Source organism: Odontesthes bonariensis, chromosome 3, assembly GCF_027942865.1.
Source record: "Odontesthes bonariensis isolate fOdoBon6 chromosome 3, fOdoBon6.hap1, whole genome shotgun sequence".
NCBI classification, from domain to species: Eukaryota; Metazoa; Chordata; class Actinopteri; order Atheriniformes; family Atherinopsidae; genus Odontesthes; species Odontesthes bonariensis.
Window position 1 is genome coordinate 5,892,754 of NC_134508.1, and position 18,172 is coordinate 5,910,925.

At 39.9% G+C, this 18,172-nt stretch overlaps 1 protein-coding gene across 1 annotated transcript in view; it reads left to right on the plus strand.

Annotated features, from left to right (window-relative positions):
* Window positions 1-18,172, plus strand: part of cdk18 (cyclin dependent kinase 18) — a 73,638-nt gene that overhangs the window by 23,023 nt on the left and 32,443 nt on the right. Inside the window, exon 2 of the mRNA XM_075460140.1 lies at window positions 6,733-6,868. Coding sequence (XP_075316255.1) covers window positions 6,751-6,868 — 118 coding nt within the window. The 5' untranslated portion in view covers window positions 6,733-6,750. The remainder of the gene's footprint in view (window positions 1-6,732; window positions 6,869-18,172) is intronic.

Here is an 18,172-nt window from a genome sequence, read left to right on the forward strand (position 1 = left end):
GGAAACGTTAGACATTTCAAATTTCTATGTAAATTCTATGACCCCCTAGCCTGGGAATTCCCATGCTGCTTTGCGCGCGATTTCATTCTCACTGCAATGTCAGCCTGGAAACTACCACCCTTATTTTTGCCAGAGTTTGGGAACCAATAACAGAACGGGGGGGGACAGCAAGACGATGACGACGTCTATGCGCTACACCGAAGCTTGTAGAGTGTTAATCCAACATGGCAGCGGACACAACGTTACCGTTCGATGCAGCCTTAGAAAGTGTTTTAAGTAGCTTAGAGCGCAAGTTTACTTTTATTTTACTTTTTTTTTCTTCTTCTTCCTCGTCAAATTTCTGTCGTCATCTGGTATAAGTGATACAATTGGCTATGAATCGTGCGCAAAGCACCATGGGAAGAACCAGACGCCATTTGATAGACATTCGTAGCGCCCAGTAAACGGCTCTAGGCATTTGGAAACCACGCCTCAAATACGAGAAAATGCACACCTAGTTCCCAGACCACCATCTCATCGAGATGTGGACGCGTCAGCCAGGCTTAGGACCCCCACAAACCATGTCCCAACAATCAACAGCCACAAGCTCCTGTAAGAAGAACCCTTGACATTGAAACAAGTGATGCATACAAAGAAGACCATTAGAAAATAGTGATTTACAATAGTTTACATAAGGACTTAAAAACTGGAACACCTAAACATATGACTGTCATGTGAGAGTCCCCCAAAGAAAAAGTTTCCTGCGCTTCCAGTTCAAAATTCTGTGTCAGAAGCTGTAGAAGATGAACATCCAAACAAGGCCGATGCATGCCCCATGGACTGTTGAGGTAAAAAAAACACGAGTCTTTTTTCAGTAATGTGCGAATCCACAGTATGTTTGCAAAGACAAAGGGAACATGCTTTCATAATTGAGCACCCCTTCATATGTTAAGCGTTGGGATGGCATGCCAAAAACATCAAAAACTACAATAACAAAGGGAAGAATGGATTCACTTAAAAACCGGACAAATATAAACATGTAAAAGGATCAATAACTAAAACACTAAATATGTGAAATGTCCTCAAAAGTGCTTGTAACATGGTCTAAAAACCTGACAAAATTCAATCTTATGAAGGAAAATGTGACAGAAAATCCATCCCTCCTGCAGAAGGAAGGATGTGGTGGTCTATTTGCTTCAGCCATGCCATTTTGCATGCTACTGTATGAATGACCTATTGCAGAATTCACTGTCGATTATCAAAATGAATGTAAAAATAAATAATATATTCGTGACATTTCTAAAAGCACAAATATAAAAGATATGAACTCATCAAAATGGATGAGAGCTTGAGGCTGTGGCAGAGGTACAGGACAAGCAGAGATCAAAGCGAGGTAAAAAAACAAAAAAACAAAGGGGGAGTGGGCGCCGTAGCAACCAGAAGCACACTGGTGCATGTGTGTGTCCATGTGTTTGTGGTCAGAACGTGTCACACTACCAAAACCACAAAGACGAGCTTCCTCGCTTTGATAGAGCAACTCTGAGGTTGATGCCAAAAACACTCCTGATTTGCTGCAGGAATCCAGATCCTCCAACTGTGCTAAACAGAGGAGTCTGTTGTCTGGAAGATAAATGGAGCACACCACCAGTCTCTCTGTCTCACACACACACACACACACGAACGCTGTCCATTGCAGGAACTTTGTCGCCCAGGACCCATGCAATTAGGCTGTGATGACTAAGGAAGATCTCATTTAGAAAAACCTCTCATTTGAAATATCCACACTTCTACAGTCTGCTGCAGAAACAATTACATTCCTATATACTCGGAGCTCCAGGCCAGCTTAGCCAAAACATAGAACGTACAGGACCACGTGTGCGTCACACAAACCATGCACCGAGCCACAGCGGCGCTACGGTCGAGGTCTTTCTCCGTGGAGTTTACATATTATGTGTGGGATGGTTTCTTCAGTCCAAACGCATATGTTGAGTTCATTTGAAAATCCTTATAGTTGTGAGTGTGCAAAGCGTCCTGTCTTTCAGCCCTGTGCTGGCAGCTGGGGTAGACAGCCAAAGGACGGACAGGATTCTGATCACTGCTGTTATTGTTCCACAGTGTCATACGACTGTGAGCTGCTGACCATTCGGAGGTTGGAAAAAAAAAAGTTTCGCAGCTGAACTCTAAAAGTTCATTGATCCAACGGTTAACATGGGTCATGTTGATTTAAATGGAGCACCGTGGTTGAGCTGTGGGGCTTTTCAAGTTTTTTTTAACAAAAATGAATACACAAAGTTAGTGTAGAACCTTAAAGGGATAGTTCGCCTCTTTTGACATAAAGCTGCATGACATCCCATATTAGCAATATCATTTATGAACATCTTCTTACCCCCTGCTGCGTCCTGTGAGCAGAGTTCCAGCCTCGTTTTGGTGTTGATGAAGGTAGTCCGGCTAGTTGGCTAGGGCCACAAAAATAAAGCGTTTTGCTTCTCAAAACAACATGCGTTCAAAAGAGTAATACATTTGCATCACAAAATCGTTCATCCAGAAAAAGTCAGACCTCACAATCGCTTGGCACTATTTCTGTCTACCTTCGTATCACTGCGTTCAGCCACCTAGCGATAGCTGCACCTGTTACTGTGTTTACTGCTCGGTCTGCACTTCGGTCTGCACGGTCTACAAAGCAGGCAGTGATACGAAGGGAGAGAAAATAGTGCCAAGCGATTGTGAGGTCTGACTTTTTCTGGATGAATGATTTTGTGATGCAAATGTATTACTCTTTTGAACGCATATTGTTTTGAGAAGCAAGACGCTTTATTTTTTAAGCCACAGCCAACTAGCCGGACTACCTTCGTCAACGCCAAAACGAGGCTGGAACTCGGCTCACAGGACGCAGCAGGGGGTAAGAAAATGTTCATAAATGATGTTGCTAATATGGGATGTCATACAGCTTCATATCAAAAGAGGCGAACTATCCCTTTAAGTCTTACTTCAGAGACAGAAACCAAATGTCAGCTGATTCTTAATGTAAATCATGAGGATGCTTAAGTGGCCGTGTAGTGAATCTGTGAAAACATCAAAGTTCCAACACTTGGCCAGTGCAAAAATGCCAGCTCAGATCACTTTGTCTGCAATGTTCCTTTAACTCTGCCGCCGCAACTCTTCAAATATCTGTTTGTTCTCTACTTTGTTGCTTAAGTTGTTTTATGGTACGGATCGACATTGTAACATATATCATTTAAGATTATTGCTTAAGTATGTACAGAGGTGTTTGGGAGGATGATATTTTTATTTGTAATAAAATAGGATTACTGCTAAAGACAGATTTGATAATTAGTCTCAAAATATCACTTTAATCTGTAAATCAATACACCATATGAAACATGACAGTTCCTGTGTCATGATGTGTTTCGGGGAGGACCCAGGTGCAGACACGACGGGAGGCAAAATAAATTTAAAGGGTTTATTTGACCAAGGAATATATACCAAAAGCGCAGCAAAGCTGGAATATCAAAAACTAAACTGGACATGAAACTAGAAAACAACCAAACACTAGCAAAAGGACAGACGAGGAAGGCGGACTCGAAATAACAGACCAGGGGGCATGACGAGACTAAAGACCAAAGTATCGAAGACCAAAGTTGAGAAGGAAATGAAGAGGATCCGGCAAGGAGTGGTTGGACTAGACAGACATATATACTGGGAGGTGATTACTGGAGTAGGAACTGGTGGTTGATTGGGAACAGGTTGCAGGTGAGAGAATGAGAGCAGAGGGCAGGAGAGAGACTGAGGAGAGAGAGAGATGGCAGAACACAGGGGGCGAGAGAGGATAAAATAAAACAGAACTGAATACTGAATAAACAGAACTAGAATGAAACAAAGACTAAATCTAAATACAGAAAACACAAAGTACTGAATAAAGACACCAATAACCAAGTACAAGAATACAACTTAAAATCCAGATCCTGACATCCTGTCAGTGTGTGTACTTTGCTAACAGGGAGTGGAGGTGAGCCATCTGCTCCGTGCTGTAAAATAATTTTCCGTGATAAGAATAACCAAGTGACAATTGTTACAGTTGCAACACGTGCCTGTTGCACGGACCGTGACCACTCATGATGCTCAGGAACATCATTTTCCTTCCACAGAATCACAGAGAATGCCATCCACCTCCACAGAAAGCGCATAACAAACTAAATAAGTAACTCAGTACGGCTAGTCAGAGTCTGACACAAAGAGGTCTTTGTATTGTAGTTTTTTTACCATTAATTTGATTGACTGCATACATGAGTGTTGTAAACCACGACTTGTGTTCATCTGAATGCCTGAAGTGTGCTGGAAGAACTCAGTGTTCAGAATACCCTACTGAGACCTTTATGAAGTCTGCGTCTGCATCACAAACTCTCGAGAGGAAAAACATCATCCACAACCACAAACACACCAGTGCTTTAGGGCGGCCTAGTGGTAGTTCATTCTCATTCGAAGCATTCTCAACCCACTGATCTGCTTCGAATCTGATGGTTTTAATCATATCAGCTTTCCAAACTTAGAGTCTATATTCTGTTGAGTTGCCATGTTCATTATTATTTTCTTATGGTAACACTGGTGAACTGAACCTTCCACATAGTTAATAACTGTCTAAACTGAGATATCTTTACATACTCAAGACAAAATCATTTTCAAGCTCTGTAATTAAAAAAGCTGCTGCTGCTTTCACTGTTTATTGGACACGACTTTATGCAACCAGCAGCATATAAAAAGGGGGGCCTTGCTGCTTTTAGCATTGCTTTAGCAGTGAATTGCTCTTTTGCGTTACCAATGGGGTATTTCCCTCCACAACGAAGAGTCACATGAACAGAATTGAATTGTTTTCCCCTTTTTGGAAGTCAGAAATGCATTTTTCTGCACTGATCTGGGGATTATTTGCCTCCACTGTTGCCTTTTTCAGCAGCTTCTGCTTTTAACTCATTTTAAACCATGGGTGCCACCTACACTCAAAATGTCTTCTTTCTCCACCTGGCCTGTGTGGTAAAAATGGACTGTCGAATTTTTAAAACTTGTCCTAAAACCCATTTTTATTCCCTGGCTTTTAACCCAGCATGAGACTCTGTTTCTGTTATTGTTTTAATATTGTTATTGTTTATTATTGTTTTTACATTGTTCTTATGTTTTATGCCTTGTACTTCGTGTTGTTTTCCATGTACAGCACTTTGTTTCAGCCACGGCTGTTTTAAAGGGCTTTATAAATAAAGCTGAGTTGAGTTGAGTTGGGCCTGTGTGCGTGCGTACGTAACCATGTTTTTAAATATTTTTCCCTTCAATAAATGAGTACATAAACAGTATGGTGCCTTAGTCTGATTTCTCATTTAAACCATCTGTAATTGAGTTTTAAGAGATTCACAACAAAAAAAATCCAGTCCAGCTGTGCTGAAAATACAGCTGTCACTGTCTGACTAGTCTTTTCAAAGATAACCAATGTTTCCCTCCCTTTATGACTCCAGCACATCTTATTGAATCACTTTTCGTGTGTTAATTGAGGTAAAGTTTGAGCATTGAAACAAAGCAATAATGAGAAATAATTCTGTCTTTATTTGATGGATGTAGGTTTTCTACATACAAAACTGTGTAAATAACAAGCAGTCATTCTACATTACATTACATTACGGTCATTTAGCAGACGCTTTTATCCAAAGCGACTTACAATAAGTGTGTTCCGCATCGGTAGGCAAAAGAACTTCAGGTCACAAGAAATCATAAGTGCGTTTCCTTCCAAAACCAAACAGCTAAGAGCATAACTAGTGCCAGAGTAAGTGCAGTAAGTTAGGTACCGAGAGAGATGGGAAGACAGTTTAGGAAACAACGACTCTAGTTTTCTTTAGACCCAATCATATATATTTCACAGTGACACTGCTCAGAGAGCTTTGTATAGTTTTAAATCATCAGAGACTGCTGCTCTTGGGTGTATATCATCTCCGTAGCACTGTTCAGGGGGGGCTTATTAACACCTACATCAGGCTGGTCCTGTCAGTTTCTATGAATTTTAGCTGATGTTTCTCACTGGGCTCAGGCAGTCACTTGAACAGAACCATGTTCCCTGTACCACAGTCGTATTCTAACAGCTTGTAATTATTTGACAGTTTTATCCGGATGAAATGTTGAGGCCCAAAGATAACAATAGGGAATGTGCTGTTTCACAGAAGCTGAACCCACCTCGCACATCTCTGAGCTTTTGGCAATAATGAGCGTACACACATGCACACGCATGCTTGTTCATAATCGCATGTCTGTAGGAAATCACTGAGCCCCTTTGACACCAGCCCCTGCATCAGACAGACCAGAAAAAACAAAGAAAATAAAAAGAATTGACTGGTGAAAAGAAACAGACACTTACAACTAACAAGCCAGACGTGCTGTGATGGTGTGACCTACAAAGGGAGAGAGTATATTGATCAGCTGCTTTCCTACTGCTGTCTGCCTCATTACCCAATGTCTTTGGTCGAGCTGCTTGCAAACATACATGTAAAGATAAATAATCCCAGCTACACAGCACACTCTGCGTGAGTGCTAACTGTTGTTTTTTGTTTGTTTGTTTGATGATGTACTCTTTATGATGTTTATTTTTCTGAATGTTTTGCATTTGAAAACAGCTTGGTTTCATAGATCATAGTTTTATTCTGTAATATAACAAATATGGCACTCTTAAGATTTCCTCAGAAACTCATGGTGAAAGGTAATGCTCTTTACCCCCTCTTCCAGAGTCTGCTCTTCAACACCATGAACAAGATGAAGAACTTTAAGAGGCGTTTCTCTCTGTCGGTCCCTCGCACCGAGACCATTGAGGAGAATGAGTTCACTGACCAAATCAACCAGCTCAACATAAGGCACACTCAGGGTAAGACATTTTTTTTCCCCTTAAGAAAGTCATTTATGTCCTACTAATCCATCTAGATCCTCAGTGTAATTTTTACATTTTGCCAAGTTTAAACACCAAACCTATTGCCAGGTGTCAGTGTTAATATTGCCATTTTTACCCCAAAAGTAGTGTGTTTAAATAGGGTTTTTTAAACAAATGTACACCTGCTAAAGCAAGGCAAGGCATCTTTATTTATATAGCGCATTTCATACCACAGGCAACTCAATGTGCTTTACATAGAGACAAGGCATTTAAAAGAACAGCATAAAAACAAGCAATTTAAAGAGAAAAATAGAATAAAAATTAAAACACACAGTTAAAAGCAATCAAAGAAGAGGGGGAGAAATATATATATACAAATAAAACAATTACGAGGATTTATAGCATTATGCTTTAAAATTATTTAAAGGAACTCAACCATAAGCACACCGAAAGAGAAATGTTTTTAACCTGGATTTAAAAGTGCTTACAGTTGGGGCTGATTTCAGTTCTGCTGGTAGTTTGTTCCAGTTGTGTGCAGCATAACAGCTAAAAGCTGCTTCACCGGGTCCAGTTTGAACTCTGGGCTCCACTAGCAAAAGCAAGCCGATTAAATCTACAAGTGAACACTACCGATACCTATGACAACACGAAGGGATGACACAACACGATATCCCGCAGCCTGTGTGGAATGATAGATTCTGATCATCATGATCCTCTGAAATGATTAGACTCGTCCATCAGTTTTGACAGGACTGTGGATGTCAGCCGCATAGAGAGTAAGCTGCCAATTGTCTTACAGACAATAAAATTGATCAATCTCCTATATTTTTGTCTGCGGGTTGTTTCAGAGCCTCCATCTGAGACATTATGGACAGTTAAATCTGTGTTTCTGTAAAGAAAAAGTGAGCTGTGCCCACTCTCATTGCCCCAACCCAGTACTCTCACTGAAAATGATCTTGTGCACCCGGGTATTGTGTTCCCATCAGTGCAGAGCTGAGCCGAATATTGCCTGCATGAACAAATGCCAAATGGATATGTTAAAAAGAGGATCGTATAAACTGCACACATAGCTATGAACTAGCTGTACCCAATTCGCAGAATGAGAGTCATGCAGGTACCACAGTGAGGTAACCTTTACCTTTATTTTACTGTTCTGGTATGTTCTCAACACTCCCTTCAAATTGAAGTAGAAAGCCTTTTTCAGTGCTAGAAACTCTCTGAAAGCCAGTTTTATAACACTGCAGACGGACAAAGTTAGCAACAAGCCGGGGGAAATTGGGTGTTGTCTTCAATGAATTCACATATAACATGCTCTTAACCCTTCTGTTGTCTTGCGGGTCAAAAGTGACCCACTACCATGTTTAGCTGTAGAAGAAATACCGTAAACTATCTTTTTCCAACTGGAAATTTTATGACTTTTCCTAAAGGGACCCCATCATTAGAAAAAGTCACACTTTATTTTTGTTTATGTTTCCATGTGGGCTTGTGAAGGAGACAAAATTACTCATTGTCTTATGAGTCATTTTTTACCCTTTTCCCTTTCAATATAATTAATTCAGAAGTAATTACTTCACATTTATATAATAGCAATAATAAACCTTTATTATGTAAAAGAAAACTGAGAAAACAAGAAAAATGTTGGTCCAACTGACAGTTGGTTTGTGGTTAAAAAAAAAGTGTAATCCTGAAAACTGGTGATTGTCTTTTTGTATTGTGTACCATAAAATACATGATAAGAAATGTATTGAATTGAGTTGAATAGATAAATAACAGGTGGTTTCATCATACAAAATAGATTTTGGATTTCAAATTCAGTTAAGTTGTTTTATTTTGAGGCTTTGGTAGGGCGGGTCATTTTTGACCCGTAGGACAAGGGGAGTAAACACAATGTTAAGACCACACAAGGGTTAAACAGTGAAAGAATGGAGATTTTATTGGTTAGTCTCAGTATGTTGTTGAGAATCACTCACTCCTGCTGGTGCACTTTTTAGGGTTTATGGTTGGAACCTACTTTGAATGGATAAATATGAAAAGGAGCAAAGGAGTTTGAACTTGTTTTGACTGAAGGAATTCATTTTATAGCAAAAATACCAATTTCGCCTTAACTCCGCAAAGGAAGGCTATTCCTGTGTTTCTTTCTCATACAAGGTCATTTAAAGAGGTTTATGCATGGAACCTACTTAGAATGGATAAATATGAAGGAATTCATTTTAGTCCCTCACCTTCATCAGTGTTAACTGTGTTTACCTCCACTACAATTAAACATTTGACTGACCTTCTGCACCACACTAATCTTACTAACTGAAATTCTTCCTTCCATGTTGTTCGAAGAGCTTTTTGGAATAATCACCCCTTAGCCTCTTGGCTCAACGAACAAATCTCTTCTGTGCAGCCTGGACTATTTTTAACCTGCACCTTCTCCTCAACAAACCAGTTTCAGTTACAGCACTGAACTTTAACTACAGTTGTGTGTATCTGTTCTGTATTCAAAGACTCTTTGGTGTAAAAAATTCTTAAAAGGTGATGGTGAAGTAATTGTAGAGATAACAGGATAGAAATAACTAATAACTAATATTTGGTAAATCCCAATCATGCAGTTGCTTTAGCCCTAACACTGGGAACATTTGTTTTTCATCTGCTCTAATGTTTTATGGGGTCCTTTCTGATGTTTAAACCCCAGCTCTACCATTGTTACATCTAATAGTCACAGCAGTTTGCATTGTTCAGCCCTGAAATCTGCACTCTGCGGATTACTGCCTTGCAGCCAGAAAAGACTGGATGGCCTCTAATTTCATGCATCTGAGCAAAGATAAGACTGAAGTCATGATTCAACCGTCACAAAGCTCTCAGCTTTCCAAATGGGAAGTGATGCGACCTCTACCTGGATTCAGCTTTTTTATTTTGTAAAAGAAAAAAACAAAGAAAACACAGATGTGACTCAAAACTATTTAATCTAACAGCTGGACATTCTGGCTTTTTAAAATTGTCTAAAAATGTTATTAAAATTTCCTAGAATATTTGTTTTTCTTATTTCTGATGAAGTGGAGGAGAAAGTAATGGAAGTCATGGTTGGGGTTAGACAATAATAATACATTGATAGGGTTTGAACTCGATTATGGTTAGGTGTAAAATACATTAGCTGTACAACAGGACTGTCACCATCATGGATGCCACTTTACCGGTTGCCTTGTTTACATGTAAACACAGCATGTGCTTTATAAAAGACACAGGTGAGGGCGTGTGCAGGAAAAAAAAGGTTGGAGACCTCAGGTCAGTAGTACAAAATATAATTGTGTGAGCTATACAGGTGATTAATAAGTGTTAACTTGTCACCACAGACACAGTACTTAACTTCGGAAAGAAGCCGTATGATTAGTGCATGTGCATAGCACTACACTGCTGACCCACATCACAGCTTAGTGTAAGGTTGAATTCTAACTTTTATGGGTATATATATATATGTATACCCATATATATATATATCACTCTGGGTGTAAAGAATCATTAGAGAAAACCATAACCACTGATATGCAACTATTTCTAAAAGTTCTAAGTTGTTCACGGGATTGTTAAGAAGCAATAAAGATAATTTTATCACCAATAAAGATTTGCTGAAAAAGCACATCCAAATTTTTAGATCCCTGAGCTCATCTACTCTCCTGTGTCATTTAGTTTCTGTGTGCTAATGAAATGGCTCATGCCTAATATTAGAGTGCAAATTGCACTTCTAATCTGGTTTTTAATTGCAAATACCTTTCTTCCGTTTCTGGAGCTGAACCTCACAGATTAACTGGAGTTTTCACTGCCATGACTGGTACCACCACGGCGCCTCAGAGGATCAGCGGGTTTCAAGGGGAAATTAGATTTATGCGAGGATAAGTAGGATTAGATAATGCAAAGGAACCAAATACATTCAAAATGAGGTCTTTGAGTGTCTCAACAAAGAAATGGAAATACAACTCAGGGTGCAAAATGTATGTGATTGACACATCCATCTCCTTGTTATATATGTGGATTGTTATGCCTTTGTGAGGCGTTATCTTTGTCATCCAAGTAATGTGCACAAGCATGACAATGTGAGCATGCTATACATCAGACTTGCTCACATATTATCTGAGTAATGATAATCAGACAGGCAGAGCTTCTGCAGCCAAATTAAAATCCTAGTCTGCTGGCTGTATAATTTAACCCCCAGAGTCCATCAATTTGCATCATTGTCTGCTCCTGAAGGTCAGGAAAGAGGTAAGCAGGCAGAGATAGAAAGAAGAAAATTAAGATAAACAGATGACTGATTAAAAAAACAGAGAAAGGTGTGTTTAACGCCAAACCAGCCAGCCACTATCTCATGTTTACACTTCTCTTAATTGTTAGTTGGAGTGTATATAATTCCATATTAAAAATTCTATTATGTTGTCATATACTCCTGGTTAAATTGGAAACATAATATATTTTTGCTTTGATTCCACTTGCCCAAAAACATTGTACATTTATATTGATACTATATCCAGCTCATTTCAAAGTCACTGTGCAGCTTAAAGGACGATTTGGGAAATAAATGTTTATGTTATGTTTATGCATTTGGCAGACGCTTTTATCCAAAACAACTTAGTTATGTAGGTAGGGTAAGGGGTCTTGCCTAAGGACCCCTACAGGAAGTAGTACCTTTAATGCTGGGAATTTGAACCCAGGTCACCTGCATGAAAGGTGGCAATCTTACCACTACACTATCCAGTAAACAAACTCTAAAAGCTTGATTTGACTCTCAGTCACAAGTCTGTGTGTGTGACCGATATTAATGTCAAGTCAAGTCACGTCAAATGTATTTGTATAGCACAAAACAATTCAAAGTGCTTCACATAAAATGAAAGCATTGCAGTATGCAGTGGAAGAAGCATTAAAAATATGTAAAAGAATATAAAGAGAAACAAATAAAATAATTAAAATGATTAAAAACGAGCAACAGTCCAGATAAGTTCAAAGATATCGTGCAGATTTCATGCATAGACACATGAGAACAGAAATGTCTTTAACATGGATTTAAAAATGTCTCCATCTGGTGAAAGTTTAATCTCCACTGGCAGTTTGTTCCACTTGTTTGCAGCATAACAGCTAAATGCTGCTTCTCCATGTTTAGTCTGGACTCTGGACTGGACCAGCTGACCTGAGTCCTTGGATCTCAGAGCTCTGCTGGCTTTATATTCTCTGAACAGATCACAGATTGTAAACCATCAGCAGGCTTTTAAAATATATTCTGTGACTGACTGGAAGCCAGAGTAAAGATTTTAAAAATGGTGTGATGTGTTCAGATCTCTTAGTCCGGGTTAAAACTCTACCAGCAGCGTTCTGGATGAGCTGCAGATGTTTAATGCTCTTTTTGGGAAGTCCACACTGGAAAAAAATGCCCCTCCAAAAATAAGTAAAAAAACAACAAATACAAGATGTTTTTGCTTGAAATAAGCAAAACAATCTGCCAATGGAACTAGTGAAAATCGGCTTGTCAAGATTTCTTGAAATAAGATGTGATATTTGGGACTTTTGAGATAAAAGTGATCTTGAAATTAGCTGAGATCATTCTGTTTGGTAGCATGGTAATCACAAACAGAATTGGTGATAAGGGGCAGCCCTGGTGGAGTCCAACACACACTGTAAACAAGTTCGACTTAGTGCCAAGAATGTAGACACAGCTCTTGCTATGGTTATACAGGGACCGGAAAGCTTGTAAAAGCGACTCCAGTACCCCATAGTCCCTCAGCACACCCAACAAAATCTCTCTGGGAACACGGTCATAAGCCTTTTCCAAATCTACAAAACACATGTTGACTGGATGGTCAAACTCCCATGATCCCCTCAGTAACTATACAAGGGTAAAGATCTGGTCCAATGTTCCACGACCTGGGTGAAAGCCACACTGCTCATCCTGAACCTGAGGTTCAACAATTGGTCAGAGCCTCCTCTCCAACACCCTGGAGTAATCTTTCCTGGTGAGACTGAGTGGTGTGATCCCCCTGTAGTTGGAACACACTCTTCGGTCCCCTTTTCTTTTTTTTTAAATGGGAACCAACCCATGATCCAGACCTCCATGCGACATTGAAGAGGCATGTCAGCCAAGACAGCCCCACTATGTCCAGAGCCTTTAGCATCTCAGGGCGAATCTCGCCCCCCCCCCCCTTGGCACTTTACCGGGAAGCTTTTTGACGACCTCTGCCAAGGTGATGAACAAGTCTTCCCCTAAGTCCCCACTATGCACGAACATGGTGTTTGTGATGGGCAATCCATGGCTAGCACAGAAATCCAAAAACAAAACACCACTTGGATTCAGATCAGGGTGGCCATTCCTCCAAATCCCACCTCTTCAGGTCATTGCCAACATTGGCATTAAAGTCCCCAGAAGAACAATTGAATCCCCAGGTGACACCCTCTCCAGGATGCTAGCCAGAGACTCCAAGAAGGCCAGGTAATCTGAACTGCTGTTTGGTGCATACGCACAAACAGTCAGAACCTTCCCTTACATTACACGGATCTTCTGTGGTGCAGAGTTAAAACTGTGTCAAGCTTTGTTTAGAATTGAAAGCCTCTTCACAGCAACATCCATGATCGTGTTATTTAACTGAATCTCTCCAAGGTAGTTATAACACACAGAACATTAGTCTAAATGAGTCTGGACAGATATGGATTCAACTTGGAATTAAGTTGGAAGAGGCACGCAACCTCAAGATGGTAATTCTAGCTGTTCATGCTTTCATAGACACACCCATAATATTAGATCATTGAAATGACTGAACTGAATTGTTGTATATTCAACATTAAAATTATTCTTATTCTCTCTGATATGGGAATAAAGGTTGCCCGGTCTTTTAGCGATCTTACTGAAAAACTGAGCCCAGTATTATGCTGCCTGATGACTGTATTGACTAGCTCGTGGGTTGAAATGAATGTGATTATGAAAATGTTCAAAATTGGATATTAATTACACCATTTTTCAGGAAGGTTCCATTACTTTCCTAAATCATTTCTTCTTTTCTTTCCTTCAAGCACAGTTTCAGCTGAAAAGGCTGCAAAATCATGTGGTGTACTGTGGATCGTCCTTTTCATTACAAGATGTCAGACCATCAGATCCATCTATATCTCTTAACAATCAGGCGCTGTGTGTGAGTGTGTCTGTGGCTCATATCGGACTCGGCTTTACTGGAATAAGCATCAGGAGATCAAAGGAGCAGGCAGCTGTGATATTCAAATGACCAGCTAACAAGTTGTCATTTTATCCTCCTAGCCCATTTACACTGTCAGTCAATATTGCCCAACGCATGGCTTGTCAACAGCCTATCTGTAATGCTGCTTAGATGTCTCGTTAAACTCCTCCAGGCATTTTGAAGTCTGAGAGCTTCCCTGCCCTACTGTTCTGCTTTATCTAATGACTATTAGCAGTAAGTTTAGCTCACAATATGAAGTCTGTGTATTCAGTGTGAAAGAGGCCATAGGTTGAGCAGTAAATATTCATGATTTGTGCATGCATATAAATACATGCAAATAAATGTGTCAATAAAAAACAGTATTCAGAAGGAGACTTCAAAGAAGCATACTGATGGGGCCTCCTCTTCAATACGGAGACCTTCCCTAGTTACCCAATGTCCCCATGGAAACTGTGAGTGCTTTATGTTATAACGCACATGTGCATACGCTCAGAGGCTGCCGACATGTCTACCATACCCATGCGGTTGCCAGTATTGGCCACTAAAACATGAGATCAAAGTGCTGCTTAAACTTCACAGCAGGTAGCATTCAAAATATGCATCAAACACACATCCCTTACTGAATACAATAATGTATAAAGACTCTTCTTCCCACTACTCTGGTTGGTAGTTTTGCATTACTAAGGCTGGTGTGCTCACAATATATTTGTATGAAATTTTGCTTCAGTGGTCATTATTGTGACTTTCACTTTAATCATAGCAAGCCAATCTCTACAAACAAGAAAGACTCCATTTTGTGGTGTTTTTAGGTACCTAACTTCCTTTGTTTTCTGCATTTATCAGTAGAAATGTCAAAAAGGTTGGATTTTCAAATTGTTAAAAAGGGCATAACATGCCACCTGTAAAGGAACAGTAACCACAGAACCTATGGCTTTCACAGAAGAAATAATATCAAATAAACAGATAATATGTAAGCATCTTAACTATTTGAAAACACAGTCTCCACTTTTTTCTCTCCTTTTTTTTTTTCCTGAAGCGCATTTGTGAGGTCAGACAATGATTTTGGACAGAAGGCCTGCCTCGCAGTCTGCGCTCTAATTCATCCCAAAGGTATTCTATCAGGTTGAGATCAGGACTCTGTGCAGGCCAGTCAACTTCTTCCACACCAAACTTGCTCATCCACGTCTTTATGGACCTTGCTTTGTGCACTGGTACTCAGTAATGTTGGAACAGGAAGGGGGCATCCCCCAAACTGTTTCCACAAAGTTGGGAGAATGAAATTGTCCAAAATCTCTTGGTATGCTGAATTATTCAGAGTTCCTTTCACTGGAACTAAGGGGCCAAGCCCAGATCCTGAAAAACAACCCCACATCATAATCCACCCTCCACCAAACTTTACACTTGGCACAATGCAGACAAGTACCGTTCTCCTGGCAACCACCAAACCCAGACTCGGCCATCAGATTGTCAGATGGAGAAGCGTGATTCGTCACTCCAGAAAACACCTCCCCACTGCTCTAGAGTCCAGTGGCGACGTGCTTTACACCAGAACATCAGACGCTTTGATTTGCACTTGGTGATGTCTGACTTGGATGCAGCTGCTCGGCCATGGAAACCCATTCCATGAAGCTCTGTACGCGCTGTTCTTGAGCTAATCTGAAGGCCACATGAAGGTTGAAGGTCTGTAATGATTGACTCTGCAGAAAGTTGGCGAGCTCTGCACTATGCGCCTCAGCATCCATTTTACATGGCCGACCACTTTGTGGCTGACTTTCTTATAATACCACTGACAGTTGACTGTGGAATATTTAGTAGCGAGGAAATTTACCAACTGGACTAGTTGGACTGGTGGCATCCTATCATGGTACCACACTGAAACTCACTGAGCTCCTGAGAGCGACCCATTCTTACACAAAGGTTTGTAGGAGTCAGCACGCCTAGGTGCTTGAATTTTTACACCTGTGGCCATGAAAGTGATTTGAACACCTGAATTTAATTATTTGGATGTGTGAGTGAATACTTTTTTTGTAGATACGTATTTATATATATTTATATGTATGTATATGCATTGAACCAGGAAAAACATTTAGATGAAGAAAATCTTACCCCGTCTGTGTTGTTATTGTTTCATGTTAAATGATTGTTAATGTTTGTTCAGTTTCGTCAAAAATTAAACACAAAGTGTGGATTGTTGCGGGTATTTTACTGTAAACAGAAATGCTTCTCACTCCTGGTTGTGAATCCAAATTAATGTGTAGAGGTCAGGTCTGGAATCAATCATCAGAACTTTTTTCATCATAACGAGATTAACTTCAATCACACAAAAATTAACTTGATAACAGCAAAAAAATATACTTGCAACCAATGCTGCTCTCAGCTTGGTGGAATCACCCCTAGAACTGTAGGACAATAAACTTTGAAAAATAAAAAATCAGGGTTATTTAACATAGATAAATATAAAAAAAAATGGATGTGGTCACCTTGATGTCCTCTGAGCTTTGAATTTAGCGTTGTAGCCACTGATATTTTGGTTTTTAAGAACGCATGTTTGAAATGACTGATTAACATCACCTGTGCAATAGGCCTGCCGCAAGTGGAGCATTGGTGGTCCACCAACAGCACAGTTTGCATGGTTAGTCCACAGATTCTCCACATGCTCATATGTGTCTGAATAAGCCTCTCAGCCCAGCTCATCCCTTTGACAGCTGCTTGAATAGGAAGTACCTTGCATGGTATCTGCGTGTGAATGTGTGAATGAGAAACACTTTGTCCAGTGCTTTGTAAACACAGATAAGGTAATCCAGGTTTATATAAGTGCAGCCCTTTTACCATATGTCAGTAATTTGTCACTAACATATGGTTATGCCAGCCTTGGGAATGAGAGCATGAGAAGGAAGGCAGCAGTGATGAAAGATAACGGCTAAAATTTTCACGACACGTCCATGTGTATTGAAAAAACTGAAGATAAAATGATAATCATGAGTCCAGAGAAACTGTTTGACCGTTACTGAAAGACACAAGGAACGAACTGCCATGTTTACATTTTATTATCATCTGTTTTTTTCTTGTTTGCTTATTTTTAATTAGCTCGGTCTTCCAGTTTTCCTCATTATACAACATACTGTACCACTGGCATAGCCAGAAAAAAGACATTGGGTGTGCACCAGCAAATACTGGGTGTGCCAAATTTAGTGTGTTACACCACAAACATTCAAAAGAATGTATCTCTGGAATACAACATTATTAACACAAAACATATCCACACATTGTGCGCGTTCTCATCGGTAATAGTCAACAGTAGTTCACAGCAGGTCTAAAGATTCACACATGTGACATGTGTTCTCAAATAAATCAATAACAAAATAATACAAAAAGCACACTTTGTGTTCTCAAAAAAACACACAGACATTGTGTGCCCAATGAGATGAACATAGTGAAATATAACACACTCGTGCATTCTCACAGAGCCATAACGTATCCACATTACGCATGATCAACAAAGCTATTTAACCATCTGAACACAACTATTGGGCTCAGCAGCAGAGTACAGGACAGAAAGATATTGCTGCTTACCTGTGCACACTGCGCAGCTCTCAGTTTAAAGGGGAAGACGCTGTGGCTTGGCAATTGAACGCATTTATTATTTCATCAGAAATAACGCTACGCCAGGTTGGCAGGTGTAGGTGTCGCAACGCATCGTCTGACTGGTATTTTTTGGGTGTGCCAGCTGCCTCTTTGGGTGGCACCGGCACACCCTGGCACACCCGTAGCTACGCCATTGTAATGTACGTTGAAATGGCATTTTATTGGTCAACTTGTTACATAACCAAAAAAAGAGAAGAAAATAATGACCTATTGTGTTTGAATTGACAATCGCCTACATATGCAAATTCACCTATGATTTCACACGGGACTCTAGAAAGGTTTTTTTTTTAAACTGAGTTTAGCTTTTAATATACCTGGCTTTTAGTGATGTTGGGGTCAGTTTGAAATAATGCACATCTGTAACAGGAAGTCTTTTGTTGTGGAGAGTCTGGGGAGGATCAGGAAGAGATGTATTGTTTTTTGTTCAATATGTTAACGAAAGGAACAGGAGAATAGTGAGTTAATT